This window comes from Ochotona curzoniae, unplaced genomic scaffold (genome assembly GCF_017591425.1).
Source record: "Ochotona curzoniae isolate NIBS_2020 unplaced genomic scaffold, NIBS_Ocur_1.0 scaffold_4937, whole genome shotgun sequence".
NCBI classification, from domain to species: domain Eukaryota; kingdom Metazoa; phylum Chordata; class Mammalia; order Lagomorpha; family Ochotonidae; genus Ochotona; species Ochotona curzoniae.
In genome coordinates, this window is record NW_024467126.1 from 3,197,722 (window position 1) to 3,218,056 (window position 20,335).

General features: G+C 51.1%; 1 protein-coding gene across 2 annotated transcripts in view; it reads right to left on the bottom strand.

The window, feature by feature from the left end:
- KMT5B (lysine methyltransferase 5B) overlaps positions 1 to 20,335 on the bottom strand; it is a 62,346-nt gene that overhangs the window by 17,269 nt on the left and 24,742 nt on the right. For both annotated transcript variants that reach the window (XM_040971074.1, XM_040971075.1), the window contains 4 exons: positions 16,841 to 16,909; positions 13,605 to 13,770; positions 1,577 to 1,686; positions 67 to 233 (listed from right to left, as the gene is read on the bottom strand). In XM_040971074.1, coding sequence (XP_040827008.1) covers positions 67 to 233; positions 1,577 to 1,686; positions 13,605 to 13,770; positions 16,841 to 16,909 — 512 coding nt within the window. The remainder of the gene's footprint in view (positions 1 to 66; positions 234 to 1,576; positions 1,687 to 13,604; positions 13,771 to 16,840; positions 16,910 to 20,335) is intronic.

The window sequence follows — 20,335 nt, forward strand, 5'->3', positions numbered from 1 at the left end:
TCCAACACTGCTTTAAAGGGAAGAGCTGCCCCGACAGTGCGCTACCACCCTAGAAATGCAGCTTACCATGGTTAATAAACGCAGCAGGACCGAGCCAGAGTTGAGCACAATTTTTCCTTGTGGAATACATGACACTGAAGTCGTTCTCTCCATGTCTAAGTAGCATGTTCTCCTCAATTTCTGAAAGTTCGGCAATACAACCCACCAGTAATTCTATTTTGTCATTTCGTTTCCTATTTAAAATACGTGATGTGTTAAAGTTACCAGTAATTATAAATAATAAGGCTTTTTAAAAATAAAACCAGCCTGCCCAATAAACACCTAAGGCCGAGATGCTGCACAGCGGGTGTTTTCGTTGCCGGGATCCCCACTCCGGCCTTGGAGCCCCACAGCCGGATCCCATGGGTACCTGTGCATCTGTCTCAACACCACAAGGGACACTCCTCCAGCACAGGATCCAGGCACCGTGTCTCCTTATCCCTGGCTCTGCAGCACCTGCCCCAATTCTGGCTGTCCTGAGCCATACATCCTGACACCAGAAGGGACCCAAGGACCAAGCCTGGCAATGCTGCCCACCTGGGCAGACCAGCCATCAGTTATATCACATAGGCCAAATTTGCTTTCTCCAGCAGCCACACGAGAAAATCAGGTGAAATTACTTTTAATAATATATTTAAACCCAATATACCCAAAATACTAATCAACATAAGAACAACCATGACAAAACAAAATATGAAATTTGGTGTTTTACACAGCACTTCTAATGTGGCCTCTGGCCATTGGCCTGGTTGGCGCAGCCCTGAGAACGTAGCCTCCTAACCTACACACCAACTGCAGGGCAGGGAGCTGCAGGTCTCAGTCAGCAGGTACCTCAGCTCCAAGGCAACAAAGTCCATTAACCACTCGGAGCAAATGCTTTTCCTCCTCACACCCAATGTCTTGCTATAAAAAGTATTGGAGGTAGAGATAGAAGGGGCCACCTGCTTCTCTGGGGAGATGAAGTTTGGAACAGGCCTTACAGGACAGCAGAGCCACAGACTCCACTGGGACTTCACCCTTCCTAGCTGAGCTCAACTCGACGCTTATTTAAGCTGGACATGCATTTTTAAGAAAGTAACAGTCAGGATACTGCTGCTCCATGCAAACTCTGAGGTCATGAGAACCTTCTAGGCCAGGGCAGCAAGATTATCCATCCCTCCTCACTGAGCGGCCGTCCAGGCTCAGTGAGGAGCCAAAGACCTTGTGGTCCAGAGGACCCCGTGGTCCAGAGGAGGCCCCGTGGTCCAGAGGACCCCGTGGTCCAGAGGAGAGCCTGTGGTCCAGAGGAGGCCCTGCGGTCCAGAGGACCCCGTGGTCCAGAGGAGAGCCTGTGATCCAGAGGACCCCGTGGTCCAGAGGAGAGCCTGTGGTCCAGAGGAGGCCCTGCGGTCCAGAGGAGGCGCTGTTCCACTTGGCCCTTTTCTGTCACTACCTGATTGGCCAGACCGGGACTTTATATCTCACCATCCACTTCTTGGCACTTCAACACTAACTTAAATAAAGTTACTTTATGGATTTATACTAGTATAATAATTACCACTCTTTTGTTGCAACTATTTTGGCTCCATTTCGTTCTGATGAGTATCTATTACAAGGTAGTATTTCAAATCCACTGTCAGTTGCAAACATTCGCAAGTAAATAAACACCTAAAACAGGGGAAAAAAAAAAGATAATGACTCAATGGCTTTATCAGACATACAAAAGCAGTAAGGGGAGGGGGAAGATTACCTAGTAACAAACTTTGTTACTTAAAATTCCCTTTCCCTAACCTTCACATGGAGGATGACCTAGGGCCTGAGTCAATGTGTGTAGGTGGGTCCTTCATGGAGGCCAAGGCAGGGGCCCATGGCTGGAGCTGCACCAGGCAAGGGGCAAGGGCACCTATGGCTGCAGCTGCACTGAGTGAACCCTGCAAACCAGTCACAGACCTCAAACCTCTTCAAAAGACAAAACGGTGAGGCACAGCCTCGGCTCTCCCCACGAGGGCTGCGGCACTTGAAGGCCGACGTGTTTCGCCCACCTTTTCTCCTGACCCCCTCTGGAGACTGCTCCTGGATCACGGGTGTCACATGCACTCATCTTAGAAACTGGACTACGGCTTTAGGCAGACTGTCTTGCACTTCAGTGAGTCCGCAAGCACTCTGTCTAGGGCAGTCACAGACAACTGACAGGCCTTAGAATCAATATGTGCCGGGAAGGGAGTGGCAGCCAGGGGCCCGACTCCACTGTCCTGGATAGGTCACACCTGTGGCGGACCACCATGCCAATCTGGGAGCAACTGGCCAGGGGCCCGGCTGGGGTCACCAGTCTGGGAGTGGGCTGATCAGGCATGTCTTTACAATAAACTTTGCAAAAAGTAAAATAAAGAAGAAGGGGGGGAACGTCCAGAAACACATTCCGAGATACAGTGGGCAAACAGGTGGGAGACATGTTTGCTTTCATCTTGTGCCCACGGGGAGAGGGGGGCACCCCTGCCCCTTGCTGGCTTCTCTTGAGCCTGGAAGGAGGAGTGGGTACATGATAGCACCCCCAAGACCCAGGTGAGGGGGAGTACCACCCGGGTCATTTGCTGGACAGGTGAGCAGACTGTGTAACACAGGGCAGGGAGGTACGGCTTCCAGTGCCTGAGTCGAAGCTGGCCACCTGCCTGTCCCTTCACTCCCCCCGGTGGATTTCTGACCCCTATTCTTCATGAGCCATGGAATGTAGTTGTGTCTTTTGACCTGTGTGTGGACCAAGCCCACGTCAGTCCAGACTAAGGCTGCCCTCGATGGCTCGACAGCTCAGCACAGGCTGGGAGCCCAGTTTCTCACATGAGTACAGAGCCAAACGTGTCTGGACCATGCGCTGCTGCCTTCTCAGGCACATGAGCAGAGAGCTGGACAGCAGGTGCAGCAGCCAGGACTCACACCAGTGCAAGTATGCCGCCGGCAGCAGCTTATTAATGAACCAGAGTCCTAACGTCTGACTTGTCCTTACATAAGGGCAAGTCTGGGTTATTTTATTTATTCATTTAAGATTTATTTTTATTGCAAAGTCAGATATACAGAGAGGAGAGACAGAGAGGAAGATCTTTCATCTGATGATTCAGTCAAGTCTGGGTTATTTTCCTAAGAAATTGAGTATAGTAATTTACTGAAATGACTAAGACTTTAAATCTAACTCGCAAGAACTAGAAATGCTACTGCCCACAGCCGCCCAGTGGAGAAGCGGAGGGCTGCCTGAGGGAAGCAGTCAGGGATCCCCTGATGTGCCCACACCCATCTCGGCTGCAGCTGTTATAGGGTGCTTCCAATCTGGAGAACAGGAACTACCTCATCACTGGCTTCTTAGAATAAGAAATGGTCTGTATAGGAGTCCGGCACAGTGGCCTAGTGGCTAAAGTCCTCGCCTTGAACACGCTGGGATCCCATATGGGTGCCAGTTCTAGTCCCGGCAGCTACACTTCCCATCCAGCTTCCTGCTTGAGGCCTGGGAGGGCAGCTTAGGATGGCCCAAGGCCTTGGGACCCTGTACCCACATGGGAGACCTGGAGGAGGTTCCTGGCTCCTGGCTCCGGGTCGGCGCTGCACCAGCCATTACGGCTCACTTGGGGAGTGATTCATCGGACGGAAGATCTTCCCCCATCTCTGTCTCTCCTCCTCTCTGTATATCTGATTTTGCAATGAAAATAAAATAAATCTTAAAAAAAAAAAAAAAGAAAGAAATGATCTGTATATATAACCAGTAAAATACGGTAAACTCAGGACCAAATGAAAACCCAGTTCGCTTCCAGGACCAAACGGCTTCAGAGAACGCACAAGACCTTAAGTGCCAGGCTGGAAAGGTGCTGTTGGTAGGAAATGACGATGGTTGCTTAATGGGCCTCAGCCTCCACTAAGTCCACCAGGAGAGACAGCCTTCTGTCTTCATGGCAGACGGCACTGGGGAGGCAGGCAGGGCTCAGATGGGGACACAAGGCTGGGATCTCACAGAGGCCCTAGTTCACTGCCACCTCAGGGACACCTGGACCAGTATCAGTTTAGAGGGATAGGATCATCACCCTCTATGCCTGGTGTGAACATGGTGAGGGCTCCTGGCAAAAGGATTGTCTTATGTTAACAAGCAGCTGCATCAGAAATGGGCTGGCTGGAACTTGAACTATTGCTTTAATGGTACGCAGGCGTGATAGGTGGCAGCTTATCCCTATGCCACAATGCTGGCCCCATAAACTTACTGCCTTTTTCAGGCTCTACAACTAGGGAAGGGACTGAGATGAAAACATGCTTTCCTGATGCTCCATACCCCTGAGGCCATCTGGAAGGAGAAAGTCCAACTTAGTTCAAGTTCCCCGATATGAAAATAAGTATAAGCAGTGTTGATACCCAAGGAGACTGCACTAATTCATGGTCAGGGACAACAAAAGGGGAACACTCAGATAACTAATGGACAATGTAAGAGAGGGCAACAACTCAGATGACCTCCATCCCACCCTGGGAAACTGACCACCAAGTGCCTGCAACAAAGAGGCATGAGCAAACCAGAAGGGACAGTAAAGAAACACCAGTGGCCCTAGCTGTGGGTGACGACCCAGGGAAGTGCTGCACTGCCGGGGAAAGGCAGCGTGCAGCTGGTGGGCATCCTGGGCCTGATTCATGCCAAACTTCTGTTAACATACCAGGGTGCCAGCATGGTTGCCTATCCTTGCCCCCACCCTTTTTAAAGACATGTGGGAGGACAGATGCTGGCATGTTGGCAGATGGGGTCTGGGGTTGGCAGGCAGGACCCCAGGCTGGCACAGCATTCTGCCAGAGGACTAGGGGATCTGGGCACGGGGCACTGTGGATTGCTCAGAAAAGCAGGGCTGGAGATGTGTGGGAGGGAGACTGCTAAGGGAGGACACGACAGGTAAGGAGTGACTTCTGGAGCGCGTCCTCCAACCTGCCTATTGCACTTGCAGGTAAAGCAGGCGGTTTAGTGGAGGACACAAGAGGACCTTTCAGAGTCAAACCAATACCCTCTGAACTGGGATGGTTGGTATCAACCACTGCCTACTGGCACACACAAAAGCCATAGTTGGAGGGCCTTCCTGGCAGGGCTTGAACACATTACTTACCAGTGAGTGTTGGGGCAGGGGATGGACCATGTCATGCTGGGCCATGACACTAACTGGCATGCAAGAGAACTGGGTCTGGGAGCAGATTCTGTGGGGGATCGTGGGCTCACCCCTATGGAATTGCCATACCAGCTGATTTGCTCAAGAGCTCGGGTGGTGATAGGCTGAACTATGCATGACCAATGGAACTCAACAACACTCATGGGTACTGGGGCTGGGCTGGGCTGCAACATCCATGAATACAAAGGCTGAGCTTGGGGGTGGGGTGGGGAGACTGTGCTGAGTGAGGGCCTAGCATCCAGTGGCATACTTGAGATTCGTGTCTGAGTAGGCCTGGTGGGGAAACTTGGGGAATTCCCCTGATGGGGCTGTTGCTCCTGCTAGTGAGCACCCAGGGCTGGGTGTTGGTCAGACTGGGCAGGACTGCTTCACTTGCTGGCAAGTGTATGGGCTGGTTAGGGGACAGGGGAGACAGACTAGGCAGGGTCAGGCCAAATATAGCACACTGGCATGCATGTGCACGAGCCAGGATGGGGTATGGGCCACAGCGAGTGAGGGTAGGCTATACATCTACCAACCTGCATGAAAGCCAGGGATGGGAGCAGGCTGGGCAGGGCTAGGCTGCAGCACCCACCAGCAAGAGTTGGGATGGGGGAGGCAAGGCCAGACTGGGCTGCAGCATCGGATGGCAAAGGCCAAGTGGGTGATGGGATATGCCAAGCTGAGTTGGAGCAACCACTTTACTCACAAAATCTGTGGCTGGGAGTGAGCTTGGTGGGGGAGTTAAGGCAATGTCCTTGGTGGGCTGTGGTTTCCAGTGATTGAGAGCCAGAACGGGAGTGGTGGTGAACTGGGCTGGACATGGCTGCAGTAACCCTTAGCATGAGTGTGGACTGTGTCTAGGGTGTGCCAGACTGGGCTAGGCTCCAGCACCCACTGGTGCTCACAAGAGCCAGAATGGACATAGGACGGGCTGGACTAAGGTCTCTACACCTGATGAACCATGTTAGAACTGGGCCTGGGGGTGTACTGGGGGTGGCTGGGCTGTAGCACCCAACAGTAAGGATCAGAATGGGTGTGGGCTGGTCAGTTAAGGACACTGTACCCGCCGGGACAGGAGGTGGGGCCAGTCAGGTTGGGCCAAGAACCTACCAGTATGCGTGAGGTCTGTGACAGAGGTGACCTGACAGAGGAGCTTGGCGAACTCCTCTGCCAGGATGCAGTCCCTGCGGGTGAGCACAAGAACTAAGGTTGGGAGCAGCCCACACCAGGTTATAGTACCACTGGCATGTATGTGGGTCAGGACTGGGGGTGGGCCAGGCTGGGCCAGCTCATAACACTCCCTGGCAGATGTGAGAACCATGGTGAGGTACAGGACAGGCTGGGTTGTTCGACATCAGTCAGTTCACATTACAGCCGGCACTGGGGCCATCTAGTCTAGCCTAGGCTGCAGCACCCAGCAATGTGAGCTGGAACTGGGGGCAGGTCGCATCAAGCCAGGCTTCATTACCTGCTGGTGAATGCCAAGTTTGGACCACAGTTCACAGCTTCCACCAGCACATTTAAGACCTGGGATAGGGGGAAGCAGGGGGGATATAGGAAATCCCCTCTGGTGAGGATGAGAGCTGGGATGGGGGGCAGACCTGGCCAGGCAGAGCTGCAGCACCTGTTGGCCTGCACGTGAGCTGGGATGGGGGAGAGCTAGGCTGGACTAAGCGACTGTATTCACTGCTGCATGCATGAACCAGAGTAAGTACAGGCTGGTTGGGTTCTGCCACAGCCATCAGCTGGCAAGTGCTGGGACTAGGGGCAAGTGATGTCAGGCTAGACCACAGAACCAGCTGGCAAGTGCAAGATCCAGGGCTGAGAGTATGCCTAGTAGGGAAACTGTGGGCATCCCTCTGATGGGCTGCAACTCCCATTGGTGAGCATGAGAACCAGGGCTGAAGGCAGGCCTGGCTAGACAGATGGTGGCACCGCCAGCAGGAGTATGGGCTGGATAGTGGAGTTGGTTGAGTTGAGCCAGGCTTCAATGACCACTAATGGGTACTTGAGCCAAACTAATGCGAGACAAACTGAACCAGTCTACTACAAATACACAGGAACCAGGGCTGGGGGAGGGCTAGATGCGGGTTATAGTGGGTTGCTTCAACTAGGCTACAGTATCTGCTGGTGTGTGTGGTGGGCAGGGTTAGGCTGGGCCACAGCATTCAGTGGTTTGCCTATACGATGGGGACAAAACTGACCCAGTGACTGCAACCAGCAGTGTGTGTGTAAGCAGATGTGGGTGATGGACTGAGCCAGATCCCACACTGGCTGGCACACAAGGGGGTCAGGTTGAGGTCACCTCTGGCAAGGTTTCTTTGGAGACCCCTCAACTGGATCACTGGATTCAGAACTCCAACCACGGGGAAAATCACAGGATTTGTGGTCTGACCATGGAGTACATGTGTCAGAACTGGGTCTCCATGGTTGCTGAGGCCTGTGCAGTGGATGACATGCCCAAATGTTCAAGGGGGACATGACAATCAGTTACTTGAGGCTTGCAGAGGATGTCTAGTACCATGGAGGGCTGTACAAACTGGACAGCTCTGCTGATCAAATTTTGACAGTGAGTATCTGGGAGAATTGAGACCAAGGTGGACTATGGCAGCCAATGGACCTTGGAAGGATTTCCTTAACCTTGGAGCAACGGAATCAACAGCATCTCAGAACGAGGTAAACCACTTATGCAGTATCCTAGAACCTGTTCCACATTGGGGACTCTGGGATGACATCAGGTGGTTGTCCCTCATTCCTGGGTACCAAGAGAAGCCCTCTCCCCTTCTTGCTCTACTTTCCCCAGATAAAGGAAGAAAACAGGTGACTGGGGGCAAAGCTTTGCAATCCACTTTCTCCCACTCCTTGACCATCCCCACCCTAACTGGTGGTCCTCGTGGGCATATATCCTTCTTAAGTATGTAAACATCATCAACAATAAAATCAATTGGTTATTTAAAAGAAAAAAAAAAAAACCACTAGTGGATCCACAAGGCCCAGTGCCGACCCTGCAGTGAGGGGAAGTCTTCATGGATTACAGCACTCCTCCCTCGGGGAGAGCCCTAACTAGACCTGCGGGGGGCTCTAACCAGGAATTCCAGATGACGCTTCCCAACAAGCCAGGTCAGCACCTAACTGCACCCTCTACAACATTCCTACAACATCCGGGTACTTACCAGAGGACACCAGCACACAGACTACCCATCTGCCCCTGCGGGAGCTCTGGGCTCCTCTTGGTCTTAATAGATAACCTTCCCCGGGGATTAGAAGCCTTCCTACCTTGACTAGAAATGGCTAATTTCCTACTAAAAGGCAACACCCCACATGGGGGTTACCACGCACCCTAAAAGAACTGGCCCTTTCCTCAATGATGAAACAGCCAGTATTTAAGATCTTAGGAATTCAGATTCAGGCTACCTTCTTGAAAGCCATGTTCCTCAACAAAAGCAAAACAGATCTAAAGAAATATGCTAAGAACCTTCTGAGAGGGACTGGAGTGGTAGCCTAGTGGCTAAAGTCCTAGCTTCACACGTGCCGGGATCCCATATGGGCACCAGTTCTAATCTTAGGAGCCCTGCTTCCCATCTAGCTCCCTGCCTGTGGCCTGAGAAAGCAGTCGAGGCTGGCCCAAAGCCTTGGGACCCTGCACCTGCATGGGAGACCTGGAAATGGTTCTGGGTTCCTGATTAGGTCAGCCTTTTGCAGCCACTTGGGGAGTGAATCAACAGACGGAAGATCTTCCTCTCTGTCTCTCATTTCCTCTGTATATCTGACTTTCCAATTAAACAAACAAACAAAACTCAAAAAACAAAAAACCACTGAGAGCCAGGTAAGCCCATGACCCACAGCACTGCAGAGAGTAACACCAGTTCCTAAAGCTGCTCTTCAAACTGTCCTTCGGGGCTGGCTCTAGGGTGTACCAGTCACAATGCTGAATGCCATCAGGCTGCTAGTTTCAGCCCAGCAGCTCCACTTCCCACCCAGCTCCCTGCTAGTGCTCGGGGACAGCAGCAGAGGGCCGCCAAGTCCTTGGGCCCTGGCTCCCAGCTCTGGCCTGGCCTCAGATGTTGCAGCCACCTAAGGATTGAACCAGCAGACAAATCTTTCTCCTTTTCTGTAACACTTCAAAATAAATCTTTTTTAAATTTTTAATTATTTCTTTGTTTAAAGATTTATTTTTTATTTTTATTGGAAAGGTGGATATACAGAGAGGAGAGACAGAGAGGAAGATCTTCCGTCCAATGATTCACTCCCCAAGTGAGCGCAACGGCCGATGCTATGCCGGTCCGAAGCCAGGAGCCTCTTCCGGGTCTCCCACGCGGGTGCAGGGTCCCAAAGCCTTGGGCCGTCCTCGACTGCTTTCCTGGGCCACAAGCAGGGAGCTGGATGGGAAGTGGGGCCGCCGGGATTAGAACCGGCACCCATATGGGATCCCGGGTGTGCAAGGCGAGGACCTTAACCACTGCGCCGGGCCCTAATTATTTCCTTTTTAAAAAAAGATTTATTTTTATCAGAAAAGCAGATTTACAGAGAGAAGGAGAGACAAAGATCTATCTGATGATTCACTCCCCAAGTGGCTGCAGTGGCCGGAGCCGAACCAATCTGAAGCCAGAGGCCAGGAGCTTCTTCCAGGTCTCCCACGTGGGTGTAGGGTCCTAAGGCTTTGGGCCGTCCTTGACTGCTTTCCCAGGCCACAAGCAGGGAGCTGGATGGGAAGAAGGGCCACCAGGATTGTGCCCATATGGGATCCCGGCACGTGTGAGGCGAGGACTTTAGCTTCCAGGTTACTGTGCTGGGCCCATAAAATAAATCTTAACTCAGCCCTTTTGAAGGCTTTATATCAAGATCGCTCACTTACCAACTTGCTGTGAGATTCAGCCATCAACTGGTCAGCCACATTATCACTGAGTCAGGTACCACAGGCACTATGAAACTACGCAAACGTGTGATTTGCCTCGACATAGGCTCCCTTTAAATGTCCAATCTAACAGGGGGTCCCAGTGATGTTAAAGACATAAAAGGCTGAATCTCTAAGAGCAACCCACCTGGAAGAGCCCCTACCGAGGGCTCCCTACGCTGCTGCACAACCCACCTGGAAGAGCCCCTACCGAGGGCTCCCTACGCTGCTGGGGTCCGTGTGATGGGTGTGGAAGACAGGAAGGTGTGAAGAGTATCATTCTATTGCAGGCAAGGTCGCAAGGAACTTCCCGCTGTGTGGCAAGGCCTGGCGGATGTCTCTACAACACCTGAATGCAGCTCTGCCTCCCTTTGCATGGACACCGGACAACCCCGCTGAGTATTCTGTAATCTATGTAGGCATTGTCTGCCTCTGCGGAGTTACTGTTAAATATCAATAGTTTTTAGCCAAAGAGCTATTATTGCTGTTAGGGCTGCATCCTGTGGCAATATGTTAATCAAGAGTGTTAAACTCCCATTTTGATCTTATGCTAATCAAGGGTGCTCTGTCTTCAGGTGTAGTGGAATCTATTCTTTCCCTCTTTCTTTGATCTTTTAGGTCCCTTCCTTCCTTGACTGTCTCTAGACCTAGCTGTAAAGTAATTGTGGTAGGAATGTGCTACTGACTGATATGCATCATCTATTGAAAACCTTTTCCTAGCCAGCTGCCAGGTGGTTAACATCCTAGCCTTACATGAAACAAATGGCAACACCCACTTGACCATGACGTAAAAAGTCTGAGCCAGAGTTTGACTGATTTTGTATAAATAAAGCGGACAGCTTTTGTGCGTGGTCCATTATGATGATGAAGAGTTCCTAGCGGTCCGTCTCTCTTTCTTTGCGCCTCATCCACGCACCTTTCGCGAGTTCCGAACTCAGCTGGAGCTGGACTCCAGCACTATGCTGCTGCACAACCCACCTGGAACAGCCCCTACCGAGGGCTCCCTACGCTGCTGCACAACTGCCAAGGAGCATTGGAGTGGAGCTCCTGCTTGTCTGTCAAAACACCTGTGTGCCTACAGAGGCCCTAAAACTGCTATTCTGCTACAATGTTTCTTCTTCTTCTACTTTTAAAGATTTATTTCTTATTGGAAATGCATATTTTCAGAGAGGAGAAAGATCTTGTGCCTGCTGGTTCACTCCCCAGGTGGCCACAATAGCAGGAGCTGAGCTGGTCAGAAGCCAGGAGCCAGAAGCAGGGTCCCAAAGCTTTGGGTTGTCCTCTACAGCTTTCCCAGGCCACAAGCAGGGAGCTGGAAGGGAAGTGGGGTTGCCGGGACAAGAACTGGCACCCATATGGGATCCTGGCACGTGAAAGACAAGGACTTTAGCTACTAGGCTACCATGCTGGGATTTCTTTAAAACAATTTTGAAAACACAACAGAGGAGAAGGAGAAGGGGAGAGGTGAAAGGGAGGGATGGAGGCCGAGGGAGACCATGTTATGTGCCGTCTGCTTCTCCACTTCCCAGGTGGCCTCGAGGGTCAGGAGCTGCACTGGAGGTGGAGCAGGCTGACCATGAACCTGTGCCCATACAGGACTGCAGGCGCTATAATAAGCAGCTTTACCTGGTATAACACATCATAGGCCCCCAGAGGTTTCATCCTCAACTCCAACAGTCTTAGGCCCTAGTAACAGGCCTCACCTTTATTATTGCTACAGTTAGGGTGTTGATTCTTGCCTTTGTAATGCTCTGATTCAAGCTCCTATTGCTTGCTGATTATTTCCTTACAAATTGTTATATAAAATCTCTTGCCACAGTTGCTATACACAGTGTCAGCACTATTCTGGGAGTTCCGTTAACCTCCTTCCGAGGAGAACGCAACACCGACAGCGTGACTGCTGTGGCACACATCGTAACTTCCCAGCAAAGCTGAACGTCCTGCTGGATCTGCCACCAGTGCCACCGGCTCACACCAGGCCCCGCCAGCAGTGACCTCTGTCAGGGCCCACCTAGGAACCCACTGCACTGTGGCAACATCAACCAGGCCAGTTCCACATTTGTCTTCCCTAACACCCTGTTTCTGTTTCAGTGTAGTGCTTTTCTTGCCCTGTTTACTCCCTCAAACAAGGAAATCACAATGAGACGCCAGCTTGGGACCATGAAGGTTTTTCTAAACTATCACTCTTAAACCAAGTGCTTCTTCTCACCGCAACCCAAACCACACTCACGGTGCCCTGTGGGAGGGAGGGGTCAGCTACGGGACAGCTGGCAGGCTGACTCTCCCTCGGCTTTCCCGTCAGCGCCCGGCGTGCCAAACCCTCCCTACACCTGCCAGACGCTGAGGGAGGCTGCTCTCCCACAGACCATGAGATGTGGACGTACAGCCACACCCGACACTGCCCTAGCTGGATACTGCCTAACCCACGCACCCAACCGGGCACATCAGTGGCTCACACTGTGCTCAGACCTCCCACAACATGCAGACAGCTGCTACACAGGGTGGAGGTGTCCTGGGAAGTGCAGCTCTAAAGGCAACACGTGCTGCTGGGCTGTGAACCGGGTGGGCACGCGGACAGCCTCTACAGCCACTCCTCCTTCCATCTCGCTGTGGCCCTGAAGGGCCGAGCCCACACCGCAGCCCGCAGCCCCTTCCTGGCTCCTCGGCAGGAGCAGTCCTTCTTGCGGGCTTGCCCCTTAGCTGAGAAAGGTGGAGCAGGCGTTGTAAGAACAAAGCTGTACCTGTGGCAGCAACTAGCGTGCACTGGGATTAGGCTGTAAGAGCATTTAGCACCAAACCAAACTGCTACATGCCTTTGGCCAAGGGATCCCAACAGCCAACTGTGCCTGGTGAGCAGTAAAGGGCACTCTCCCCAGTCAGGTTACACTCTGACCTGGACTTCCATCACTCTTAGGCCTCCTTGCAGCTCTGTGCTACTGGCTTCAACTCTATATTTGTTCAACCTCCCGTTAGGCTTGTCTTTAGAATGCAGCAATTCCACATCAAGACGATGGTCCTGAAAGAACCCTGGCTGCCGGTGCTGATGCTGGACCCAGCTCTACTGCTGGGACCCTGTAGGCTGGCAGCCAGGACAGCCCTGCCCTGGGTGGTTCAGGACAATGAGCCTGAACACAGTTCTAAGGGAGTGACAGCTGACAAGCCCTTAAGGCTCAGAGTGCTCTGAGGTGGGATGAGCAGGCAGGCAAAGGATGCAGGTGAGCACCTGGTGGCTCGTGCGGCTCAGGCCTATGCAGCATGTGCGGTATTCTTGCTCTGCAGATGGAACCTGTGTGCGCACCAGGCTCATGGCACTCCAGGAGACCAAGGCTGTCTGCCCTACATGGCTGACACACTGCTGCCAGGACAGGACCTAGGGCATCAGGAAGGCACAGGGTGCACCAGGCTCATGGCACTCAGGCCCTCAAGCTGCGGAGCGCCTACCTTGGAGCCGTCCCCTGTGTGCTGTCCTATCCTCTCCTGAACCTCTCCTGAGGGATGCCTAGGGCTAACAGGATGCATCCTAGCACACTCACATGTTCCTTGAATAATTTCTCCTGCACTTTGTTCTTGTTGAGGAAATAGTGCCGCGCCCACTCGCCTGACGTCAGACACTTGAAGGCTTTTTCCAAATGCTCATCCTTCTTAAAACGTTCAATCACTTCTTTTAGTTCTTCTTGTCTTCCTTTAATAGGCCTGAATCTGAAAGAAATCAAACAGCCAGTTCCGTTACCGACAGTGGTTGTGGGCCCTGAGATCCACCTGAAGAGGCCGCCGCAGCCACGGGCACAGAGCAAAGCGCTCACAAGCTGAGGACAAGGCCTGATCCGTGATCCCCTCCAGGCAAGCGACGCTGACCCCGGAGAGGCTCTTCTCTCCCTTTAAACTTGAACATTTTTATTTCATTGTGAGTTTTAACTCTGAAAGGAACAGATAATTCCAACAAGAACTCACACTCAGGCTTACGCTAGTTGTTTACTTTGCAAGGTACAAAATCAAAGATTCAGAAGAATACACAAGACAGCACGACTAACTGAAAATCAGAATGACATGGCATTTTAAAAACATGCAGAGCCAAGCTGGAAGACTGCAATGCAGTGAGCTTCAGTACAAAGAACAAAACTAAATCCCACTGTAGTATCTTCCGGTATGCAGCTGGAAAAGTCCCAGCAAAGGAACAGGTCCTGAACACATTCTCGTGCTCAACACCAAATACTCTTGTCAAACCGCTCTTTATACTCACACTCTGTGACTAAAAAAAAATGGGAAAAGTAGAATTCTGGCAGGCAACGCCCATATTGGTGATAAAGGATAAACTGTTGAGGTAGAACTGTACTTAAAAATTGCTTTCTGGGGCCTGGCGCGGTGACCTAGAGGCTAAAGTCGTTGCTTTGAACGCGCCAAGATCCCATATGGGTGACAGTTCTAATCCCGGCAGCTCCACTTCCCATCCAGCTCCCTGCTTGTTGCCTGGAAAACAGTCGAGGATGGGACCCTGCACCCACATGGGAGACCTGGAGGAAGCTCCTGGCTCCTGGCTTCAGATAGGCTCGGCTGCAGCTGTTGCGGCCACTTAAGGAGCGAATCATCGGATGGAAGATCTTCTTGTCTCTCTGACTTTCCAATAAAAAAAAAAATCTTACAAAAAAAAGTTTATGTAGGGCTCAGCTCTGGCTGTTGTGGCCACTTGGGGAGTGAACTAGTGACTGGGAGATCTTTCTGTCTCTCCTTCTCTCTGTGGATCTGCCTTTCCAATAAAAACAAACAGATCTTAAAAAAAAAAAAAGTTTATTTATTTATTTGAAATTCAGAGTTACAGCTAGGGAGGAAAAGGAAACATGTTCCATCCGCTGGCTGACTGCAAGCATGGCCGGAGCCGGGCCACACTGAAGCCAGGAGCCTCTTCTGGGGCTCCCAAGCAGCTGGCAAGACCCCGAGAGCCGCGCCAGCTTCCACTACGTTTCGCAGATCACAAGCAAGAAGCTAGATTGCACGTTTAGCAGCCAGGATGTGAACTAGTGCCGCGCAGGATGCCGGCACCGCAGCCGACAGCGTCACGCATGACACGCAGCTCCAGTTCTAACCTTTCCTTTCTCTGTCTGCACTGGAGGCAGATTTACAAAGAGAAGGAGAGGCAGAGATTGATACCTTCCTATCCAGTCCACTTCCCAAGTGGGGACACTGGCTGGAACTGAGTTAATCCAAAGGAAAGAGCTAGAAGCTTCCTCCTGGACTCTCATGTGTTTGCAGGCTATCAAGGACCTGGACGGGAAGTGGAGCAGCCGAGATGTGAAAGGTCAGACCTGGAGGGTGGAGGATTAACCTACCAAGCCGTGGCATCGGCCTCCAGGACCGAAACTTTCACATCAGTATTTCCCTTTTTTCTCTCTGTCTTAAAACAGTTTTATACTGTAAATAAACCATTTTCCTCTTCCCAAGGTTCTGACCAATGCCTGATGTAGTAATTGTTAAATGTTATTTATAATCAGTTATTAAAAATTTAGCGGAAAAAACATATGAATTCACTTCCTCACACACCTGGTCCTCCCTCTTCCCAGAGTGAATTCCCAGGCTTCCTTGCTATTCTGTCTGTCTGCAAACCATGAAGAAAGCTGGCCGAGCCCGAGGAGCTCCGTTACTGCTCCCTGCGTGAATGTTCAGTCCATAGCTGCTCGAGGCTGGGGCAGGGGAGGCGAGCAGAACAGGAGAGGAGAGAAATGCTGCAAGACTCGAGGCAGTACAGGGAGCACCTCCCCTCTGGATAAACGGTGGCTGCAGACTGATGACCAGCAAACGCCACCCAGGACAGCCCTGGTGGAGCCTGCCACCTGTGCCCGCCAGCCCTGGGCAATTACCCCTGATCTGGATGAGGGCTTGTTTTCTTCCAGTTACCCTGCTATGGAGCACAAGTGGTTTTTAAAAATACAACTGGGGGCTCGATGCTGTGGCCTAGCAGTTAAAGTTCTCATCTTGAACACGCCAGGATCTCATATGGGCACTGGTTCTAATCCCAGCAACCCTGCTTCCCATCCAGCTCCCTGCTTGTGGCCTGGGAAAGCAGTAGGGGGCAGCCCAAAGCCTTGGGACGCTGTACTCACGTGGGAAACCTGGAAGAAGCTCTTGGCTCCTGGCTTCAGATTGGTGCAGCTCTGGTTATTGAGGCCACTTGGGAGTAAATCAAAGGATGGAAGATCTTCCTTTCTGTCTCTCCTCCTCTCTATGTATTTTACTTTGCAATAAAAATTAATAAATCTTAAAAAAAAAATACAACTGTGTCCAGCATGACAGCCTAGTGTCTAAATTCTCACCTTGCATGCACTGGGATGCCATATGGGTGCCAATTCATGTCCTGGCTGCTCCGCTTCCCACCCAGCTCCCTGCCTGTGGCCTGGGAAAGCAGTCGAGGACAGCCCAGAGCCTTGGGACCCTGCACCCACGTGGGAGACCTGGAAGAAGCTCCTGGCTTCTGATCGGCTCAGTTTCAGCTGTTGCGGCTACTTGGCCAATAAAGCAGCAGATGGAAGATCTTTCTGTCTCTCTCCTTCTCTCTGAAGATCTGACTTTCCATTTAAAATAAATAAATAAATAATCTTTTAAACAAACTAACTAAAAAGAAAACCCACAATCAAGCCCAACTATTTTTTTAAGATTTGCAGAGCAATGCAGACTTTGTGTTTCCACTGGCATTCTGAATCACACAACACTGAGGAACATGGCCCAGGCCGGCCAGGGCAGCGGCACCTGCTTCCCACGGGTAAGGCGTTCCACCTACCTCACGGGGTTGTTGTGAGGAAAAGCGTCAGATTTTGAAAAATGCCTTGAGCTCCTCGAAGGAAAGGCGCTATATAAATGCAAAAACAAATGACAATAAGCAACTTTGCATAATTTCAAAACAGATGGAACAATATTGAATGTAGTAGCATCATCCTTCACTGTTCGTACTGAGAACTGTGAAGCTGTGGCAGGACCAGCAGGGATCACAATGCCAGGCTGCCAAATTCCTTCTTTTCCATAACTCACATCTCACATCCGATTGAGTCAAAAGGCCTGAAGGACGTCTCTCCGTATCCTAGTCAGGCACCCGTTTTTAAAGTAATTCAGACATTTCTATGCAACAGTGGACATAAACAGTCAAGTACATACGTAGTAATGTTAAAACTAGATGCGTTGTGGCGGAAGGGTGACCAAAAACTGCGCACGCTTAGTTTAGACAAACCAAGCAGATTCACAGTCAAAGTGCCTGGAGATGACTTGTTTATTTTCATTTGAAAGGCAGAGTTACAGACTGGGGGCACCTTTCACTGCCTCCCCAGGCACACGCGCAGCAAGCTAGATCCCAAGAGGGAGAGCCAGGACTCAAACAGGATTCCACAGGGCTTGCCAGAGCTGCTCACCTCCATGCCACCCCCACCCTGATTTCTTTAAAATGCTCAACTCTCTGCTTGCCAGCGTCTCCCCTCCTCGGCTCACTGACATCGGAACAAGGGAGCGCCCAGCCCTTCTTCACAACCCTCTGCGAATCAGAGAGCATCACAACTCTATTTCTACCAAAACAAGTGAGGTTTCACAACTGAGAAGTCAAACCAGAAATCTTCTAGAACTGCAATGAGTACATGCTCCAACTCTGACTTGTTAGCAAATACGGGCATCTTAAGACAGAAACTTAAGCACTGGGGACACATGGAGTACATTGTGGCATGGCAGAATCCGAGTCAAAGCTGTCACCTGTGATACCAGCACTCTCTCTGGGTGCTGGCTGGGAGTCCTGGCTGTCCCACCTCCATCCAGCTCGCGGCTAACGTGCCTGGGCAGGCAGCAAAGAATGACCCAAGTGCTCGGGCCCTGCCACCCATGAGGGAGACCAGGAAGAAGCTCCTGGCTTTGGAATAGCTCAGCTTTGGCGACTGTGACCATTTAGGAAACGAGTCAGTGAGTAAAAGCTCTCTCTGTAAATCTGCCTTTCAAAAATAAAACGGAATAAAACAAAACAAAACAATACTATTTCTGGTGTGGTGCACTGAATGTAGCAGAAGGAAGTGAACAAGGTAAAGAAAAATTACAAAAAATTATCAAATTATAGATGCATACACAGGGACAGAGCGCCTGCAGAAGCACCATACATATACTTCTACCTTGGAGAAGGAAAAGCTGAGGTCACGAACCTTCCAGTCACTTCTGCACTGAAGAGGCAGAGGGCTGTACGCCAGCGTGCTGGGAAGATCTCTGGCCACTTATCACTCCAGTAAAGACTATAGACTTTTCCTGTTTTCTATAAAACACTATCTCTAAGAATGACTTTGGTTAATAACCTGCTAAATTCTTGCTCAAAAGATGAGAAGCTAGAAGATACAGTCTTATTTTCAAACATATTCAGGATGGTTTAATGAAAACATGTGCGTTTCATTAAGAACAAGCGTCAGTAACAGACGTCAGTTTTGCTAAATGGCAGTAGCTGTGAGTCTGTCACCACTGCTTGGACTGGAGGGCAGGGTGGCTGGCAGCATGGCACTGCCAGGCCCCAGGGCTACCACACCTTCACAGTTTATGTTCACAAGCTGTGCTGAAAAGTACAAATGGCCTAACTCATTTCAGATGCTTCAGTTCCTGTGGGGAAACTTTTATCAGATATGGTAAAGTATGGAGTTTTAACAGCACTGATATGGTAATCCTGAATCTTACATTTTATGAGTATAGATTTGTTTTTTATAGTCCTATTTATTTCAAAAGAAGACTTATAGGGAAGAATGTCCAAGAGAAACACCCACTGCTCAAATGACTGCAACAGCCTGGACTGAACCACGCTGAGCCAGGAGCTTTGGCCAGGCCTTCCACAGGGGTACAGGGGCCCGAGGGCTGGGGGCATCTGAGGCTGCTTTCAGAGGCAATCAGCAAGGAGCTGGATGGAAAGTGGAGCAGCTGGGACAGGAAATGGTTCCCATATGGGATGCCAGCTTCACAGGCAGCAGCTTAAACTGGCACCATGACAACACTCACTCCGACTACAGTTTCAAGGGAGCCCTAGGAAACTTACAGAAAAGAATTTCATCTCATCACTTTGTGCCTGGTAGGTTAGGGTAGCCTGTTAGAGACTGAATCCCAGCAGCCAGTGTGGTGGCATGATGGGTGAAACCTCCACCTGTGGTGCTGGCATCCCATACGGGTCCCAGTTCATGCACTGACCGCTCTACTTCAGAGCCAGTTCCTGCTGTGGCCTGCAGGACAGCGGAGGATGGTCCAGGTCCAGGTCCTGGGGTACCCATGTGGGAGACATGCAGGAAGCTCCTGCATCCTGGCTGTGGGCTGGACCAGTCCCAGCGTTACACCATTAGGGAGTGACCCAGTGGATGGAGGATCTACCTGTCTCCTCTCTGTTGATTCTCCCATTCAGTAAAAATGAAAACATCTTAAAATAAACAAAAACACCTAAAACAAATAAAACAATTGCACAATCCAATCCAGGCCCCAGCACAAAGGGTAGCAGGCCAAAGCCTGCAGTTCCCTTGGACTCTGAGGGGCCTGCACACAGCGGGTCTGGGAGGCGCTCTGCAGGAGAGGAGCGCTTCCTGCTGCCGAGGCCGGAAGCACGTGACCTTTCAGCCCTAGGCAGAGCACAGGCTTGGGACACAGGATGCTCCTTCACAAGCCACCACAGCTCTGGCTGGGATGCCGCGGTTTAAGGTATTCCTGTTTGCAAGGCACAGGAGACCCCCACACCTACTCCTTTCTAAATGTTACGCCTCCATGCACGTCTCTATGTCTCAGTACAACACACCTAATGGATACAATCCCTCTTACTGATTCAAGGTGAAAGCCACGCGCCTCCACGCAACGCACCGATGACACTGCACTGTTCTATGTGGCCGTGAGTCAGACACATGTCTCAACTCAGCAAAACAGGAGTGACAACAAAAAACTCAGCAGAAAGTAGGCTGGGCATTTATTTATTTATTTAATTTGAAAGAATTACAGAGGGAGGAGAGACAGAGAGTATGAGATCATCCACCCTCTGGTTCACTTCCCAGAGTGCAGCACAGGCTGAAGTCAAGCCAACCTGAAGCCAGGAGCCAGGAGCCTCCTCCAGGTCTCCCATACGGGTGCAGGGCCCAAGCACTTGGACCATCCTCTGCAGCCTTCCCAGGCACATTAGCAGAGAACTGGACTGGAAGTGGTGCAGCCAGGCCCCAAACTGCTGTCCATATGAGATGCCGGAGCCCAAGGGTGGAAGCTAAGTCTGCCCGCCACAGTGCAGGCCCCACACCTATTTTCT